General features: G+C 35.6%; 2 protein-coding genes across 2 annotated transcripts; both read left to right on the plus strand.

Annotated features, from left to right (window-relative positions):
• Nucleotides 1–4,882: 4,882 nt before the first annotated feature.
• On the plus strand, nt 4,883–5,964 carry LOC110728362. Its single transcript, XM_021908008.1, has 2 exons — nt 4,883–5,127; nt 5,223–5,964. The coding sequence occupies exons 1-2, from the start codon at nt 4,883–4,885 to the stop codon at nt 5,962–5,964; spliced, it is 987 nt and encodes a 328-aa protein (XP_021763700.1).
• A 2,300-nt stretch (nt 5,965–8,264) lies between these two features.
• LOC110728402 (aminopeptidase M1-like) lies at nt 8,265–17,527 on the plus strand. The gene is made up of 19 exons (XM_021908059.1): nt 8,265–8,591; nt 8,694–8,839; nt 9,120–9,222; nt 9,683–9,869; nt 9,964–10,057; nt 10,159–10,312; nt 10,418–10,522; nt 10,626–10,742; nt 10,830–10,943; nt 11,520–11,702; nt 12,059–12,314; nt 12,405–12,526; nt 12,601–12,698; nt 14,666–14,843; nt 16,183–16,297; nt 16,402–16,469; nt 16,546–16,620; nt 16,892–16,969; nt 17,081–17,527. Exons 1-19 carry the CDS (start codon nt 8,361–8,363, stop codon nt 17,261–17,263), a joined length of 2,607 nt encoding a protein of 868 aa, XP_021763751.1. The 5' UTR covers nt 8,265–8,360; the 3' UTR covers nt 17,264–17,527.
• The last annotated feature ends 2,382 nt before the right edge of the window (nt 17,528–19,909 follow it).

A 19,909-nucleotide genomic window follows, 5' to 3' on the forward strand; every position in this document is an offset into this window, starting at 1 on the left:
TAAACGTGCTTTGATCCTTGGCGAAACTACGGACTCGGTAAAACCTTCTGATATCCAACTTTTTCATTAGCCAATGTAGGTGAGGGTATATAATCTTCCTCTGAAGGGAAGACTAAATGTAAGTAATGTTGAAACATTGGGAATAAATTGGGTGTGTTTGTGAAATTGGATAATGAAGCTAGGGTTGGTATCGATAAATCTATTAGAATCCAAGTTCTTGTTGATGTGAGGAAACTGCTAGCAAAACATGTAAAATTAAAATTGAGGGGTGGAATTGAAGAACTTTTTGAGGTAAAGTACGAGAAGCCACCGCTTTTTTGCTACTTTTGTGGTCACATGGGTCATGTATAAAAGATTATGATGAACATAGGGAAGTTGATAATTATGGAGCTTGGATGAAGGCTTCCCCTTGGAAATATAATTCGAGGTTTACAGAGGTGGAGGATGGTGTAGAGGGACGAGGGAGTGCGAGGGCTTTATTCATCACTAAATCGAAGTAGAAAATTCCCACTGAAGAAGAACGTGAACATGTTAGTGAGATGGTGAATAGGCTGGGTGGAGTTGGGTTGAATAATGAAGCTATTGTTAACATACAAAAGGTTTCGAGTGAAAAGGAGAAAGCAGTAGAGAATGAAGTTTTTTTTTTTGGTAGTAGTGCAGTCGCAATGAACACCCATAACACTGCTACTAGTGACAAGAAGTAGGGGTAGGTGATGAAAGAGGTGGTAGAGGCTTTCGTAGGAAACCGAGAGATGCATATCATAGTATGAGTCGTGGTGTGATGATGGCAGGAGAAAAAAGGAGGGAGAGTGAAGGGAACATTACTAGTGAGGAGATGATTTTAGGGGAGGAAGTGAGGGATAAAATGAGACGTGTGCTTGTTGTTTCTGCTGAAAGAGTGGCGAGCCCCACCAATAGGGCTTTCGGTGGTCAATGAGTTACATATTAGCTTGGAACTGCAGGGGTTTGGGGAGCATCGTCGCAGTTAATGCGTTGAAACGCATTGTTTTTCTTGAAAGCCCCTAGATTGTGTTTCTTTCGGAGACGAAGTTGAAGGTGTTTGAGATGGAAAAAATAAAACAAAAAATAAAATTCAACTCTTGCTTTACTGTTGAATGTGAGGGTGAAGGAAGGAGAAGGAGAGGTGGTCTAGCACTTCTATGGAATGATAATGTTTGTTAGATAATTTAGAGTGTTTTATGGTGCGCGCTCGCGCCCATGTAAAGCGCGACCGCGCCTGGTAGTCGCGATGAGAGCGCGCCTAAATCGCGTACCTCTCTGGATTTCAGCATGGAAAATGAATGTGAGAGGAGCGGCCGCGCAAGTTTTGGCGCACCCGCGCTGCCCTGGTGGCGCGCCCGCGCCTCTGGTCGCGCTCAAACCGCGCCCCTCACTGGAAAATTTCATCAAACGCTTATTCTGGGTAGGAGCGCCCGCTCCTGAAAGAGGAGCGCCCGCTCCTCAGTGAGGCGCGCCCGCTCCAAAGTGAGGAGCGCCCGCTCCTTGTTGTGGCGCGTTCGCGCCTTGTTTGTCGCGCCCGCGCCATTAGCCAGTTTTGCGGTTATTTGCTGACGGTTAACCCTCATATAAAAGGGATTTTCGTGAATACGAAAGAGATACAGAAGAACAAAAAAGAAAATTACAGAGCTTTTGTTCATCCTCTCCATAATATTATTCTCCTATTCTCTTTCAATCTTCTTGCCAACTATTGAAAGATTAACCTCTTGAAATTTAGCCTTCCTTTGTGAATTAATCATCCTTATTCATTTCTTTGTGCTAAGAACGGATTGAGTGTCTTTCATATCTCAAAGAGAATTTCCGGTTTAACCCAAGCACCGTTGTGGGGGAAATTAATCTCTTTAGGAAAGTGTATACACGCCTAAGACATTATATCAAGGTTTGAGACTCAAGTGGTCACCGGTATTCTCGTGTTCATGTTCGTTTGAAAAGGCTTGGAAGTGAGGCAAGTTTGAAATCTTTCACATTAGGATTTGTCATTTGAATTTCTGTAATTCATTTATTTAATATTTCTTTGCTTGTAATACTTTGAATAGTATTGAAATTGTGTATAATTTGATTATTGTACATGTTTAGGTTTGTTCCCACAACTGTATAAGTTTTTACTTGTTGAGATTGCTGTTTAGAAAACCTAACAATGTGAATTTGACGGTGAGATCTTTTCTTTAAACCATATTGATGCCTGGGTATGCTTGAGTCTTCAAGGGAAGTGGCGTTTCTCTGGGATTTATGGTCATCCTAATGATGAAAATAAATTCAAAACTGGGCTGCTTATTGAGAGTTTGAGGGATGCTCGTGATGATCCTTGGTTATGTGGTGGTGACTTAAATCTCATGCTTCATTCAGGTGAGAAACAAGGTGGATGAGATTTTGATGTTGGGGAAGCTGACATTTTGCATACTGCTGTGGATCACTGTTAATTGGAAGATCTTGGTTTTATAGGTCATGACTTTACGTGGTGTAACAATAGGGGTGGGGAGGAAAATATTCAAGAAAGGTTAGACAGATTCTTTGCAAATAGAGCTTGGAGGGATTCTTTTAAGGGATCTTTTGTTACACACCTTACAAAGAGGAAGTCTGGCCATCTTCCTATTCTCCTATGTATTAAAGATGCAGTCCCTACAAAGAAGAAAAAGTTGTATAGGTTCGAAGAGATGTGGCTTAGAGATGAGAATTGTGCTAGTATTATTTCGGAGGCTTGGGATCGAGGGGGTGATTTGTGCTCGAAAATAGCCTTCACTTCTACAAGGCTTAGTGCTTGGAGTAGAGAGAAATTTGGGGATTTTATTAAAGAGCTTAATGCATGTAAGGCTCAAACGAAATTCTTAATGGGGGAAGCTCAAATGGAGGAGGTGATAGCTCAAATGAGAGCTATTGATGATCGTATGGATGAGCTTGAGAGGAGGGATAGATGTATTGGAAGCAACGTAGTTGGCAGGAATGGCTTAAACATGGGGACAAAATTACATCGTTTTTCCATCAAAAGGCTAAGCAAAGAAAAGCACGCAACAACATCTTCCAAATAAAAGATGCGACTGGGAATGTGTATATTGAGGAAGAGCTGATTGCCGAGAGTTTTGTAAGCTACTTTGAAGATTTGTTTGCTATGAGTAGTAACATTAAGATGGAGCCCGTGATTGAGAAGGTGGTTCCGGTTATTGATGATAGACAGTACACGAGTTTGGCTGCCCCGTTCACTTTCGAGGAGGTTTGAATTGCACTTTTTCAAATGCATCCTACAAAGGCCCCCGGGCCCGATGGTATGTCCGCAATTTTTTACCAAAAATTTTGGGATATTGTTAGGAATGATGTAGTTGGGAAAGTGTTAGATATTTTGAATAATAATGGGGATGTAGGTACTATTATCAGACTCATATTGTTTTAATTCCGAAAAAAAAAGAGTGTGAGTCGCCTGTTGATTATAGACCTATTAGCTTATGTAATGTATTGTATAAAATTGTTACTAAAGTGCTAGCAAACAGATTAAAATTAGCTCTGTATATTATTCATGAGTCGCAGAGTGGATTTGTTCCGGGCCGGCTAATTACTGATAACAATTTGGTGGCTTATGAGTGCTTTCATTACCTTCGGAGGAAGGGTTACCTTGGGCTTAAGCTTGACATGAGTAAGGCTTATGACAGGGTTGAATGAGAATTTCTGTAGAAAATGATGTTGAAGCTGGGTATGCCGAAAACTTTTGTGAGCTTGGTGATGAATTGTGTTAGTTTTGCATCCCTTGATGTTCTTGTAAATGGGCAACCGTCGAGGAATTTTAAGTCTACCCGAGGACTTAGACAAGGGGATCCCATATCTCCTTTTTTGTTCATTTTGTGCGCGGAGGGATTGTCGACGTTACTTAAGGATGCCGGAGAGAAGAAGCTCATTCATGGGGTGAAGATTAGTAGATATGTTAAACCGATTTCTCACCTTTTCTTTGCTGATAGTCTCCTTTTTGTGAGGGCGAATGAAGAAGAATTTGATAATGTTCTTAGGATTCTTTCTACTTACGAGATTGCTTCGGGTGAGAAATTGAATAGGATAAATCAGAGGTGTTCTTTAGCCGAAACATAGAGCAGGAACGGAAAATACGCTTCAGATGAAGTTATCTCTTAAGGCTGTCGAAGGACATGACACATATCTTGGTTTGCCAACTTACATTGGTGGATAAAAAAACAGATTTTCCAAAATATTCAAGATCAGATTTGGAAAAAGCTCAAGGGGTGGAAAGAAAAATATTATCTCAAGCCGGGAAAGAAGTGCTAATTAAATCAATCGCTCAAGCAATTTTGACTTATGCAATGCAATGTTTCTTGATTCTGGCTAGTCGGCAATATTTTTGGGGTTAAAAAGGTGAGGAGAAGAAGATTTGTTGGGTCGCTTGGGAGAAATTGTATGTTCCAAATAAGCAAGGTGGCCTTGGCTTTAGAAATATGAAGAATTTTATTAAGGCCCTCCTGGCTAAACAAGCTTGGCGTATTCTCTCAAATGAGGACTCCCTCATGACTAAGGTCCTCAAAGGAAAATATTTACCTAACTCGACTCTTATGGAGGCAAAAATCAGATCGAACTCGAGTTTTACTTGGAGGTCTATCCTTGGGGCTCGTGATGTACTTATGAAGGGTGTTAGGAAAAATATTGGTGATGGGGTTTAACAAATATCTGGCAGGATCCGTGGGTTCCAAAGCTGCCTGAGTTCAAAGTAATGTCAAGCCAAAGTGAGGGCAATCAATGTCCTATTTATCAGCGACAATTATAGGAGTATAGGTCTTGGGATATAAATACTCTCAATGCTTATTTTTCTGTGGCAGAGGTTAGCATGATGCAAAGCATTCCCATTCCTTTGTATGATAGCAAAGACACTTAGATGTGGCATTGTTCGGAAGATGGGAGATTCTCGGTGAAGAGTGCTTATAATTTAATCACTGTTGAGCAAATGAGAGACACTGCTTCTTCGTCAAATGTGGGTGTTCCTTTCGATTGGAAGATGGTATGGAATGTGGAGGTCCCGCAAAAGATTAAAATGTTGGCTTGGCGGGGTGTTAGAGATGTAGTTGCTTCTCATGGCAACCTTGCTCGAAGAGGTGTAACTCTTGAATTGACATGTCCTATGTGTGGTGAAGCAATTGAGAGTACTCTTCATATGTTGCCGCGTTGCGATCAGGCTAAGCTGATTTGGTATACATCCCCTTTGCGCTTGGATGTAGGAAAATTCCAAGGGAGAATCTTAGAGAGTGGTGCAGTTCGGTGTGGAAGTTTGTCAAAGACTTAAATTGGTGGAGCCTGTTTTGGAGTATTGCTTGGGGAGTGTGGCTGCGACGCAATGGCTGGACTTTTGACAGAAAGAGGATGGTGGGAACTGATGTTATTCGCAAAGCAGTGAGTATAGTTGGCAAATTTGAACTAGCGAAGGAGGTAAGAAATACTAACCCACATGCCATGCTGTTTGAGACTCGCTGGAAGCCTCCATTAGCTGGAGTGATTAAATTAAATTCTGATGCTGCTTTGCTCTCGCCAAATGAGGTGGGTTTTGGTGGAGCGATGAGGGATTATGTTGGAGATGTAGTGGTTGCAACTTGCTTTAGGATGGAGGGTGGTTTCGATGTGGATATAGCGGAAGCCTTGGCTATGAGACACGCTCTAAGTATCACAATGGAGGCAGGTTTCTTGCGACTTTGTTTAGAGACAAATTGCCTGAAGCTTCATAGCCATTTGAAGAAGGGATATGTCACTCCTACTCCTTTTGGCAGAATTGTTAGTGATATCCTAACTCTCTCTCGTTTGTGTCATTTTTGTTCCTCTTCGTTTGTGAAACGAGATGGAAATCGAGTAGCTCATGGTTTAGCAAAAGCTTGTAATCAGTTTTCTAATCTTAGAGTATGGTTAGAGGAGTGTCCTAGTGATGTAATGGAGTTGGTTTTGGCTGATTTAAGCCACAATGATGCTTAATAATATATTTTTGCTTCCTATCAAAAAAAATATACAAAATATTGTTTGTAATGTAAAGAACATATAGTTTAGACTCAAAGAACATATTACATTTCAATTCAAAAATGAATATGGATCTAAGAAATGATAAAAGAACATTTATCATAATATGAAGAACATCATCTTCAACCTCAGAAAATAACAGAAAAAAAGATTTTTTTTTTGAAAAATACCTTCTCTCCCAACAACGAATTAGTCAATTACATCTTTTGATTAAGAGATTCATTGGAACGATAAAATAAACCTCGTAATAATATTGAATTACTTCGAAATTCAAAATTTACCATGGTTTTTCTCTCTATATCAACTCAATTTGTCTCTCTTAAACAAAAAATTGAAATTCTGTTTACCAAAAGTAACATGGAATGCACATAATAAATCAATTCCATAAATCAAAGAGTATAAATAACAAATCAATCAACCAAGGAAGGAATTGTTATGTAATTTTTTTTTTGCTCGTGTACTTAATATTTGTACACAATGTTCTTTCCGTATTTTTTACAACCCTTGTATTTTGACCGGGTGTACCATACGCATGATACACCCGGGTGTATGATGAAATTTTCACATGACCTATATTAGACAGAAAACTTTTAAGTTGATACTTCCTTTTTATTTATTTATTTATTTATTTAGTTTTTACATTAAAAAAAATAGTAAACTCATCTATTTCCACTAGAAATTTTAAAGTTGTACGAGTACTTTTTCTATACACACACTCTTAACAAACTTCAAAAATTGACATGAATTAATAATTATTTTTTTTTTCTTAAAAAAAAAAGGTTTTTGTTTTAGGTCGAGCTCAAATAACATCAATTGATATTAAATCAAGTTCCCTTTTGTTTTCATACTGAAATTACCATCTTCTTTTTTTTTTTTTTTTCTCAATCTTCTAGTGTGTTAAAATATCTTTTTTTGCTTAGTTGACATTTGACAATAACTTAATTCAATTTTCTCCTTGACTGGAGCATGATTGAACATATAGTTAATCTGATGTCTTTTGATTAAGTATAGAGTGCATAATTGAGAACACAAGTGTTAAGGGCCTGATCATCCTTAGGCTCTTTTTTGTTTACCTAAGTTTTGTTGAACTCAAATTATTTTTATTGATTTTCAATTACCTTTGTTGAATTTAAATGATTTTTACCGTAATCAACTTATTAGAATAGGGATAAGAGAGCAAGACTATGATCCAAATGATCCAAATTTGCAGTAAAAATGTATTTGCTTATGAGTATGATGACTATTGAACAAAAATTAGGCTTTGTTCTTTCCTCATTTTTTTTTTCTTTTGAAAGACTATCCTCTTAATTTTTGGCGAAACATAAATTTTATGTACTGAAATTAAATTATTTTTGCTAAAATAAAATCATTTTAACTAGATTAAATTTATGTGTATCTATTAACTATTACTACAACAAAATATTACTGACATCATTTCTTTTCAAAACTGTATAGGTGTCGCTTTTTTATGAAGTTTTTTTCCCGCCTAAAACCATTGATGATGTCTATTTTGTGATAATTTTTTTTTGAAAGGATTTTTTTTTTTTTTTTGGTGTGATATTTCGTAAACAAGCTAAGTAAATTCTTTAAACAACTTTAATCTAGAAAATCGGAGTATAGTAAATTGAATAGCAACTGTATTCCTTCCAATGAATTTATGACAAAATTGAAAGATTCAGTGTATATACAAGTTCTACACTACAATTTTTTTGTTAAAACCGTGCATCGCACAGGGATAATCTAGTTGATTTTATATTTACATTACTTTGGCCCTATTCACTTCATCTTATTTTTGTTGAACTGAAATTATTTTTACTGAACTTAAATTATTTTTGTTGAACTTAAATTATTTTTACTGAACAGAAATTATTTTTACTGAACATAAATTATTTTTACCGAATCTCTATTATATTTCTTCTTCACATTTACTGATTTTTACTGAACTGAAATTATTTTTATTGAATATTTTTTTAAGGTGAAGTGAACGCATTGTATATTAATTTTGTAAAGTTACAGATTTTTATTGATTAATTTTATTTTTACTAAATTGAAATTAAAATTATTTTTATAACTTAAACCATCTTTAATAAATTACCATTATTTTTACTAAACATAAATAATTTTTATTAAATATTACTCGAATAAGGCGAAGAATATTGGCCGAGCATATACGTAGTACTCCGTATTTTTTTTTTCTTTTTCACAAAAACAAAGTGTGCAGTACGAAATATTTGTACTGACTATTCAAATAACGTAACCTCGTAGAATCTTTCTGTACTTTAGTTGATTACTTGGAGAAGAGAAGAGAAGAGAAGAGAAGAGAGAGAAAACTGAAAAAACAAGAAGCAACAACAATGGCATCTTCATCCTACTCCGACTTCAAAGGCAAACCTCGTCTCCCCAAATTTGCTACCCCAAAACGCTACGACATCCACCTTAAACCCAACCTTGAATCCTGCAAATTCGACGGTGTCGTTTCAATCGATGTCGATGTCGTTTCACCCACTAAATTCCTCGTTCTCAATGCTGCTGATCTCAATGTTGATTCTTCCTCTGTTTCCTTCAATCACAAGTCATCTTCTCAGGTTATAATCTAATCCCACTCCATTTTAATTTTTGTTTTTTTTTTTGAAAGATTTGATTTTTCATTTTTTGGGCTAATAAAGATTTGATTTTTTTGAACTTAGGAATTTCGATCTTCTGGGGTAGGATTGATTGAAGAAGATGAGTTATTAGTTGTTGAATTTGCGGAAGAGCTTCCTATTGGAATTGGGGTTTTGAATATTTCTTTTCAAGGAACCCTAAACGATCAAATGAAGGGTTTCTATAGAAGGTGGGTTTATTATTATTTTTTAAATTTTTTTTTTAATGGGTAATCATTTGTTAATTGTATTACTGATGGTTTAAATTTGAGAGCAAAAAAAAAACATAAATTAGTTAATCAAGGAAAGTGTTTGATTAGTTGGCCTTTATTATGAACTTTGAATTAGACATGCAATGTACCCATTGAACTGCATTAGCTTCTTATGAACTGTTAATTTTTGTTTTGGGTTGCTAAATTTTGATTCTTTGTTTTATTTAATTTATGTTTGTTGTTATGTTCAATTGTTCAGTGTGTATGAGATCAATGGGGAGAAGAAGAACATGGCGGTTACTCAATTTGAACCTGCTGATGCACGTCGATGTTTTCCGTGCTGGGATGAACCAGCTGCCAAGGTTTTTTTTTTTTTTTTTTTTTTTTTTTCTGTTTCTTTAGGGTGCTGATGTGTTGGGGTTGCTTAGATCTGTTTTTACCACCATTTGAATCTGTTTGCTATGTTTACGTGCTATGCTTGGTTTTCGTTGTGATTAGAAGCATTGTTTGTGTAATTCTTAGTGTTATTTGACACTTAGATTAATCAGAAAAATTTCCTTAAATAGCTTGTTTTGACACTTGGAGTTGGATTTTGCCATGACTGCCGTCAATTTGAATAACATGTTTAATTGTCTGTTGATGTTGTTGTAAACTTTTTTCTTGGTAATTTGCACATTGAGAGTGATATAAATGGGTAGGTGAACACCAAGTTGTCAGACATGTTAAGTCTTAACAATTTTGACATGTCATTGTTATTTGCTTTCACTTGTGTCTGTGGCCTTTGGCTTATCATCTAACTTTGTCCGTCTCTCATCTGTTTAGGCTACATTCAAGATTACCTTGGATGTTCCATCAAGTCTTGTTGCACTCTCTAATATGCCTGTCATTGAAGAAAAGAAAGAAGGAGATCTTAAGACGGTTTACTTTGAGGAGTCACCAATTATGTCGACATACTTGGTTGCTGTAGTTGTGGGTTCGTTTGATTTTGTTGAAAGTCACACATCCGATGGTATACTAGACCTGACACTTTGTTGCTAGTGGTTTTGATGAAAAACGTTTCAATGGACCTTTATATATGACCACGTTTCTTTCATATTGTGAAGGTATAAAAGTTAGATGTTATTGTCAAGTTGGCAAGTCAGACCAAGGGAAGTTTGCTCTGGAGGTTGCTGTTAAGACACTTGAATTATATAAAAAGTAACTTGCCCCCACTCTCTCTTTTCTCTGATGGTTCCAAGCTATATATTTTTCCATGTTTAATCTGTTTTATTGTTAAATTACCTTTAACATTTTTAAAGGTACTTTGATGTGCCGTACGCCCTACCCAAATTGGATATGATTGCTATTCCTGATTTTGCCGCCGGGGCCATGGAGAACTATGGTTTGGTCACATACCGTGAGAATGCATTGTTGTATGATGAGAAGCACTCTGCCGCTGCTAATAAGCAAAGGGTAATTTATTTGTTTAGCTGGATGATCACTAATTCACTATAACTTGATCTTGTTCATTGCATTACTTCCCTTGTATATTCAGTGATAGAGTTCTTTTCTTTTAAGGTTGCTATTGTGGTTGCTCATGAATTGGCTCATCAATGGTTTGGAAATCTCGTGACTATGGAATGGTGGACTCATTTATGGCTGAATGAGGGATTTGCAACATGGGTATTCTAAATTTATAACTAATCAAAGCAATTTTCTATTTATACTGCAATACAAATTGGTATTTCAGTTTTAATTATATTGAATTATTATTGGCTGTCTTCAGGTATCTTACTTAGCAGCTGATGCTATATTTCCAGAATGGAATATTTGGACTCAATTTCTTGACCAGACTACTGATGGGCTTAGGCTGGACGGTCTTTCTGAATCACATCCTATTGAGGTTTTGTTTTGCTTATTGTTTGCTTGTCTAGGTGTAACAGTGTCTGGAAATTCAACTTATAATGCTAAAGCTGTGTCTTACTTCCAGGTGGAGATTAATCATGCTAGTGAAATCGATGAAATATTTGATGCCATCAGTTACAGGAAAGGCGCGTCTGTCATCAGGATGCTTCAAAGTTATATTGGTGCTGATACATTTCAGGTTCAGTCCTGTTGTATCCACATAATTTCTGAATTTGCTATAGGTCTTTGAATTTTTGTTTTCTGTTGTTTTTGGAACTGCATGTTGTTATCAGCTTCATGTTTATGCTGTTTTGAATTCTTGTTTTCTGTTGTTTATGTTGTTCTGCCTCAGAACATCATGCTTCTAGAATCTGAACTCTACTTCTTTGTTGTCTTTGTAACCGTTGTTAATTTCTACTATATTCATCAACTGTCTCAACGGTCCTCAAAATAGTATAGGGTTGCATTAATTGGCATAGAAGAATCATTTGTCTTCACATGCTCTATTGAGTAATTTCGTATTAGTTAGGCAGTTCTGACATTCTATTATGTGATTATGATTGCTAGAGACCTGATTTGATTGTTATAGTTTGTCTTGTTATTGCATGGCCTTCTAATGTGGTTTTGCTCCATCAAAAGTATTCTTTGGTCTCTTTTACATGGCTGCTTGGTTAGACATCATGATATGTACTTAATACTAATATATGTCTTCAACTTTCATTGTTGCTCAATGTTGGATGGTTTGGCTTAAGTTTATCTTAATTGCTTCTACCAGAGAGCTCTTGCATGCTACATAAAGAAGTATGCTTGCTCAAATGCAAAGACTGAAGACTTATGGGCTGTTCTTGAGGAGGTATCAGGCGAACCGGTAAAGGAACTAATGAATTCATGGACACAACAGAAAGGATATCCTGTTATTTCCGTGGGGGTCAAAAACCAAAAGCTGGATGTAGAACAGGTGCAATGCTTGCAATTAAATAATTCTTTCAGTACAGTGTTAAACTTGGAATTTACTTTGTTTGCATCATACTTCCTCCTCTTTTTGTAAAGTGCAACGTTTCCTCTTTTTAAATAGTTGTCTAATAAGTCTAAACATCCCTACTTTTTGCTACAGTCTCTTGACTCTCTTCTTAGCTCTCTTTTTATTGCATTGGGCCACTTTTTTGTCTCTCTCTATCTCTCTCCTTTCCAAAAAAACTGTACAACCTCTACATGTTGCACTTATAAATAAAATGGGAGGAAGTATGTAATTTTTGCATTAGGTAGTTTGTTCTCGCATTGGTTTTAGAGCTAACATTATGCAATTGATGACAGTCACACTTTTTGTTGAGCGGTTCTCCTAGTGACAGCCAATGGATTGTCCCAATCACTTTATGTTGTGGATCTTACGATAACCGTTATAGTTATCTCCTGAAAGAGAAGTCTGGAAGTCTCGATATCAAAGACGGTGGTTGGGTTAAGCTTAATGTAGACCAAACAGGGTTTTATAGAGTGAAATATGATGAAGAACTTGGAGCTAAGCTTCGACATGCTATAGAGAGTGGCCAATTGTCTGCAACAGATAGATTTGGTATGATAATTTTTTAATTCTGGCCTGATTTTGCCATTTCTAGTAATGAAGTAATTTTGGAATGTTTGACATTAAAATTCTTGCCAACAGGTGTTTTGGATGACTTGTTTGCCCTGTGTATGAGTGGTCAGCAATCTCTGATAACTTTGTTGACTTTGATTGCATCATTCAGAGAGGAAACTGAATATACTGTTCTCTCCAATTTAATAAATGTAAGTTCACAGTCATTTGTGATTGAAGCAACTCAATCGTGCAAAACCGTAATTTTGTATTTCTGTTTCCTTAGATAAGCTACAAAGTTATGAGAATAGTTGCTGATGCTACGCCTGAATTAGTTGATAACCTCAGAAAGTTCTTCATCAACCTTTTTGAGTATCCAGCAAGGTTAGTGTCTTTTATATGAGATCAAAATGAGTATTTTTATTTATGCAGGTAACAACTGTTACATTTATGACAATCTTATGCATTTGGTTGGAGCTACTTAATCAAGCTGTATCTGTTTTGTGCTATCTATTTGTTTTTCTTTAGGTTATAATATACTAGTCTTAGGATTTAAGGATGTAAACAATCCCATCTGGTGACCTTAAATTGCTCTTCTGGCTCATTCTTCCCTAAAATTGATTCCACGAGAAGTTTCTAGAGATAGTCTAGTCTGCCTCTTTTAGATATGTGAGAGACCTAGAAGGTAATGAATTGTAAATATTGGAACCGGAGGGTTTAAATGGTGCATAACCGTGTAGAGTTTTGACTTATCAGTGTATAATTGTTTGGAAAACTTTACACTCCCTCCGTTTTTAATTGATTGTCCTATTTGGAATCTTTAGCGATTTCAAGTTTATGGAATATAATACTTTAAGGATCTATGTTAAAAAAAACGAGCGCAAAAAAAAAACAAAAAAAAAAAAAACAGAGAGAATAACTAAAACAAACAACTATGTTAAATGGATGACAAAATTGTAGAAGAGTAATAGACATTGGTATTATTTAATAGTAGATGAGGGGAAAAAATATTTCTTTGAGCATTAGTTAATTAGGCTACCTTGTAGCAACCTAGAAGGCACTAAGACGGATATGGGGACAAATACGGGGACGGGAACGGAAAACGGCAAAATTAAAAATGTAAAAAACGGGTACGGCAAAAAATAATCTAAAATCCAGAAATTTAAATTCATACTTAAGTCATTACCACAAATTCAAAGGTAATTTAGATTTTAGAGTTGTTTGATGTGTTATACGACTCCCCTACCCGTGCTAGTGTGCTACTACCAATACTGTGAGAGTCCATTTAGGTATAGCTACTTTATTATTTAAAAAAAAAAAAAAAAATCTTAACCTGAAAAAAAGATAAAAAAAAAGGAAGTAGCTTTCTCAAAAATAAAATAAAAAAGGAAGTAGAAAGAAAAGAAAAACAAAAGTTAGAACTCAGGAAGCAGAAGAAGAAGAAAGAGACTATCGGTCGCCGGAGACTGAAGATCTGACCGGTCGCCGGAGACTGAAGATCTGACCGGTGTTTTGGCCTGGTCAACTAAATTGCGTGCCCTAATTAAAATTTTCAAGTAAAGTAACTAATATTGGGCCCTTCTTTTTTGTTTTGAACTGGGATTGGAGTCTTGAAATTACTCTAGGGGATGTCCGAAAAGAGGTGAACCGTACCCAAGACGTCCCCTGAATTTGCGTGGGTCGTACCCAATTTTGATTGCTGTACCCATTTTTTGGAAACGTCCCGGAGACGTATTTTTGCCGTCCCCACACCGTACCCGTCCCCTAGCCGTCCCGGTACGGGAAACGGCCATAAAGTGCCGTACCCGTGCTTCCTAGGTAGCAACAAACACTGGGATTATTTTACACACAGATGCTAAAGTTCCTTCTTGTGTTTGATATCTCTAGGATTTATGGACAATAACTTCAGACTTGAAGTTTGATTTCATTATGTAGCATTTATAATATTAGAGTGAGAATTTTTTGTGGGCACTGAGCCCTGATGCTCTGTCACAAAAATGCTGCTTTTTGAGCATAGCCTATAGGTGGAATTTTTAGTTAAGCAACCATGGTGAATTTCTCTCATTTATTATTTTTATTTTTTTTTTAATAAAAAATAAATTACTATGTTGCTGAAGATTTTTTTTTTTTTTTGGCATGTGGGGTAATACGAGTTGAGTTATGAATTTGTTAGTTTGTAACTGTACCTTTTTCTGTTTATATGTCTTGTGCCACGCTTGTTACTGTAAGTCAACTCGCCAATGCTTGGGAACTAATGGCAGTTTGATTTTGACTCTGCCTTTGCCCTATTGTGGCTTTGCTTATTTTCTTCTTGAGTATTCTATATTAAAAAAAAAAATGAAAAATTGTAGGAAACTTGGCTGGGAGCCCAAGTCAGGTGAGAGCCACTTGGATGCTATGTTGAGAGGGGAGCTACTAACTGTGCTTGCTGAGCTTGGGCATGAAAGTACCCTGAATGAAGCTATTAGGCGTTTTGATGCATTCTGTGCTGACAGGGATTCACCGCTTCTACCACCTGATACCAGAAAGGTATTTTGTCTCATAAAATTGACTTCTTTGTATATGTCCATAATGTTCTCTCTCTCTCTCTCTTGCCCAATGCTTGAAATAACACATTTACATGATTTTATTAGAAGATGCTTTATGATTGTTTACTTTTTCATCACTCCATCTGAGTATATTTTTTTGGGTAAAAAAACATTCTGGACGGGAGGGGGAATGCATAAGACCAAAAACTGGGGCAAACTTAGGGTTACAATGGTGAAAAGAAGTGAAGCCCATGGAAACTTATCTCTACCTTTTACCCTTATCTGACAACTGTGCTACCAAAGATAAAGGATTGGAATAAAATTATAAGCGAAACTTCAAGAGGAAATAAGGGCCACCCATGCTCAATTTACAGTTAGGATAGTCCAAACAAGTGAAAATCGGTTGAATAGAACACACTCTAAGTTTATTAGAGGTCATTAAGCCCTATATCATTCAAAAGTTTGTATAATCGACCCAATAGTTGTCATAGAAGTAAAGAAAAACCAGAAAGCAAATGAGCACTGTGCCAATCCTATTTGTTCCCTCTATTTGTAATCGAAGAGTATATTAGGGAAAGTGAATCTCAATGAGAGAAACCAATAAAACCATAGGGGTTCTAATTCTATAATAATTTGTCACTTTTCGAAAGTATTCTGGAATGACGCATTGGAAGGAGATAATGATGATTAAACTTTGGAAATTCTGGAATGATGCATGGGGAAATTCAATTTAGTGGAAAAAATTGTTTAAGAGATTGTAGGGAAAAGAGAAGGGTGATATATTTTTGCACATTCACCAAATAAATTGAGGAAAATTGATGGAATATTATAACCATATATGGAAAAATTCCAAATGAGAAGAATTATTTAACCTTCTTGATTGGGAAATCGATTGAACAAATAGGATTGGAGGGAGTAGTGTTCTTCTTTCTTGACACACCGTTATACAACTTTTTAATAAATGAAGTTTGTCTTAAGATTAATACAGATGTTCCGGCTGTTTTTATGTTTTGTTAAGGTAGGAAAATGCATTACATTAGGAATATCTTTAGCACTACACATGTATTTTCCTCTGCGCCTTCTACTACTGACATATCTACATCAAATCACATTATTAAAGGACTTCCTAGCTCTACCTTACATCTGCATTTGTGGCCGGTCCTTGTATTATGAACACTTTGCTCTCTTGTGTCTCATCTGCTATATATTAGGTATTTGGTGAATCAGATCTTTAGTGCCAAATTAGAACATGTTTTTCACATATATGTCCTTTGCCAATCCTTGCCGTACTAGTTCAAAGCTCAAGATCTCATAATGGTTGTGTTTTATCAATTGTGTAGGCTACATATACTGCTGTGATGCAGAAAGTCAATGCATCAAATAAATCAGGTTATGAAGCTCTTTTAAAAGTATACAAAGAGACTGATCTGAGCCAGGAGAAGGGACGTATAATAGGTAATAGTATCACATCGTTGCATAATTCTGAGGCTACCTAGTTCACTCATTGACTTCTCTTCTTATTTTAATTTTTTTTTTTTTTTGGTATGGGTGAAACATAGGTTCACTGGCTTCATGTCCAGACCCAAGTATCGTTCTTGAAGTTCTCAACTTTTTGTTGTCTCCTGAGGTAAGCTAAACCTAAACTTTTGATGTCTGATTCCAAATGATGCAATATCTTGATTGTTAAAACATATATTGTGAAGGTTCGAAGTCAAGATGCTATTTTCGGACTCTCAGTCAGCAAGGAAGGGCATGAAACTGCTTGGAAATGGCTTCAGGTGGTTTATTCCCATACTGCAGTACTGGATATCTTATTCTTCATCAGTGTATTTGTGAAATTTTTGATAGATCGTTTTGATTAAGTTTATGAGTGGTGACTATGTATGAACGACTTCATTTAGTTTAGTCGTGTATGCATAATGCAATCCACAATTGTCATTGCTTCAAAAAAAAAAAAGGCAAATTCTGATTTTGGTGACAATGTGTTTGTGTGTGTATTATTGTTACCAAATGTTAGCTCAATTCTTTTTTCACCAATGCTGCTTACAGGATAACTGGGATTACATTTCAAAAACATGGGGCTCTGGCTATCTGATCACCCGCTTTATCAGCGCAATTGTGTCACCAGTATGTCTTTATCTCTCTCTTTTATTTGATTTGGAATTGCACACTTCAGAGCATTTGCCATATTTTTGCTTTGGTTATTTGCTGACGAGTATTCACTTTGGAATTCCACAGTTCTCCACAATTGAAAAGGCTAAGGAAGTCGAGGAATTTTTCTCAAGTCGAATGAAGCCTACAATTGCAAGAACCTTGAAGCAGAGTCTTGAGAGAGTTCAAATTAATGCAAGGTGGGTTCAGGCTGTTCAGAATGACAATTACTTTGCACAAGTTGTGCAGGAACTGTCACATAGAAATTGATGAGCTCCGGTCCCGCCTCCCGGTCTTGATAAACAAGGTGGATTGGTGGAAGGTACCCCAAGAATAAAATTGTGATAGAAACATACGGGTTCGAGCTTGTTTGACCATGGCTTGATCATTGGGAGTCCTGTATGTTTATTTACTGGTCCGAGTTAGTTTGACCAACATGGTTTGTGTTTAACTTTTTTTTTTCAAAAAAATTATTAGTATGTTGAGCTTCTTTATCTTAAAGTGATTAAAAATAAATGGTGTTTCTAAAGCTTAGCATTTCATTTCAATTAAAATTTAAAGGTACTATTCCTCAAATTTTTCTTCTCAGTAACCAATCAATCAATAATCTATACATAAAAAGACATGTCAGCATGAACTCGCTCTTGTTAGATGATTAGTTGCATAATCTGTCCGTTAACCATTAACTAACCAATTCATCTTAATTTCCATATAATTAATGTCTCACTTTGCGTTTCTTGAAATTATCTCGATTTGCATTATTAGAATTGCTTGTTTAAGATTTTGAGAGTCATTTTGGCCCTCAAAGATCCAATTTGAGGCCAAAATTGGCAAAAAGATTTAGAAATGCCTTGATTTGTGTGCTCGAAATCAATATACGCATTGAGAAAATAGCTCAGTTTGATCTAAAAGATCCAAATTGAGGTCAAATTGGACAAAATAAATTACTATAAATGTCCCAAATTGTGTGCTCGATTTTTTTTTTTTTTTGAATTTTTGTGTGATAAAATTTCTCAATTACTGTTTAGGGGTTCGTTTTGATTCCAAGGATTCAATTTGAAGTTACCATTGGCAATTAATTACCATAAATGTCTTGATTTGCGTGTCAAAAGGCAGTTGGGTAGCGTGCCTTGGTTTGCATGTTGAAAACATTGACCAGTTAGGGTTTGAGGGTCCTTTAAAGTACTTTAAACATTTAAGATTCTAACTAGTTTTTGGCCCAGATAATGCCCTGAATCATTATATGTATATTATAAATGTGATTTTATAAAAAAATTTATGTAATAAAATACAAATATAGATAAAATTAGTTACATTTGATGTAAATAGAGTCGTAGTCTAGTACAAATATATAGTATAAAAATATTTAAGTAAGATAAAAAAGATAATATTACAAACAATGGAACAATATCGGTGAGTCGTGATACAAATCACTGACTTGAAAACGAATTTCCCGCACAACCAAGTTGCTCAATTATATTCACCGGCACCGCGACACGTTCCCTAAGGTTAACACACCCACTTCCACACAAAGTCACTTTTCGGTGGAAGATTGAGTTAAGTAAGTAACTTATGCCCAATAGAGAATGTGTTAAGACTATTGTGCTTGATGTATTTTTCAAGTGTAAAAATCAGAAGAAAAAAAAAAAAGCTTCTTCTATTTATAGAGAAACATGAAAGAACATAGAAGAAGAATCCCAAGCATCAAGGGAGGTGAATAATCACCTTAAACATCCTCTTAAATGGAGGGTTATGAGAGTTACTTATCAAGTGAATATGGTGGTGATTAATCACCTTAAATATCCTCTTAAATTAGGGGTTATAAGAATTACTCAAGAAATAAAGTGAGGGAATCCAAAGAACAAACCGTTAGAGTCCAACGGGCCAACACGCGTCCGATCAGGCGGCTAGACCAGATGCCTTGAATTACCTTACTTTATTCCAACAACATTTACTTCATTACTCGTACTATTTAAATATATTTTTCAAATTATTATTGAATATCAAAATATATTATCCAATATCTAATATTTAAAATTATTAATTTGCTTTGTTCGACTTTAAGTTTATGAATATGACTAACTCTTTTTAACAAAAAATTGTAGATATGAGATGTGTCATTGGAATAGTGGTTGAAGTTAAAATATAATAAGCATGAGATCATAGGTTTGAACATTAATGCTAACAATTCATTATTTTTCTTAATGAATTATAGTAATTGTATGACATGACGCCACATCATCTGCTTAATCATGATGACATGTGACAGGCTCATGTTTTCCCATAGAATTTTAATATAGATATATAGATTTGAGGTCAAATTTAGCAAAAAAAAATTCTTTAAAACAACTCGGTTTATGTGCTAGATAGTGTCTCGCTTTAAATGTCTTTCCTTATCAAGCGAGGTTAATTGTTCAATTAAGATTTTGGGGTTGTTTCGATCATTAAAATTATAAATTTGAGATCAATATTTGGCAACAAATATCAGAAGCACCCCGATTTCTATGCCGTGAATTAATAGTCTTAATGAAAGTTATTAAGTGTTGCTACAATATTTAGCTAATAAAGTTCATTTAGTCAAACCAAACGTCCTAGCTTGGCTTAGTACAACAACATATTTTTTCAATTCACAACAAATCCATTTCATTGATTCCGTTGTCTTCTTCAATACCTGTAACTAACAGTAATATCATAAGCAAAGACTTATTTATTTGAAACTAATTTTGGGATGCCATTCACGTGCCAATCGGTGTATTAATGTTTATTTTAAACTAAGATACGGAGTATCTATTTTTAATCATCTTATCTAACATTATCGGGGTTTCGTTAACTTATGCCTTCATATAATAGGTTACCTCAACCTTATATAGTGAAATTTAATACTCACATTCTCTAATTCCCAATTCTCGATGGACC

Source organism: Chenopodium quinoa, unplaced genomic scaffold, assembly GCF_001683475.1.
Source record: "Chenopodium quinoa cultivar QQ74 unplaced genomic scaffold, ASM168347v1, whole genome shotgun sequence".
NCBI lineage: Eukaryota > Viridiplantae > Streptophyta > Magnoliopsida > Caryophyllales > Amaranthaceae > Chenopodium > Chenopodium quinoa.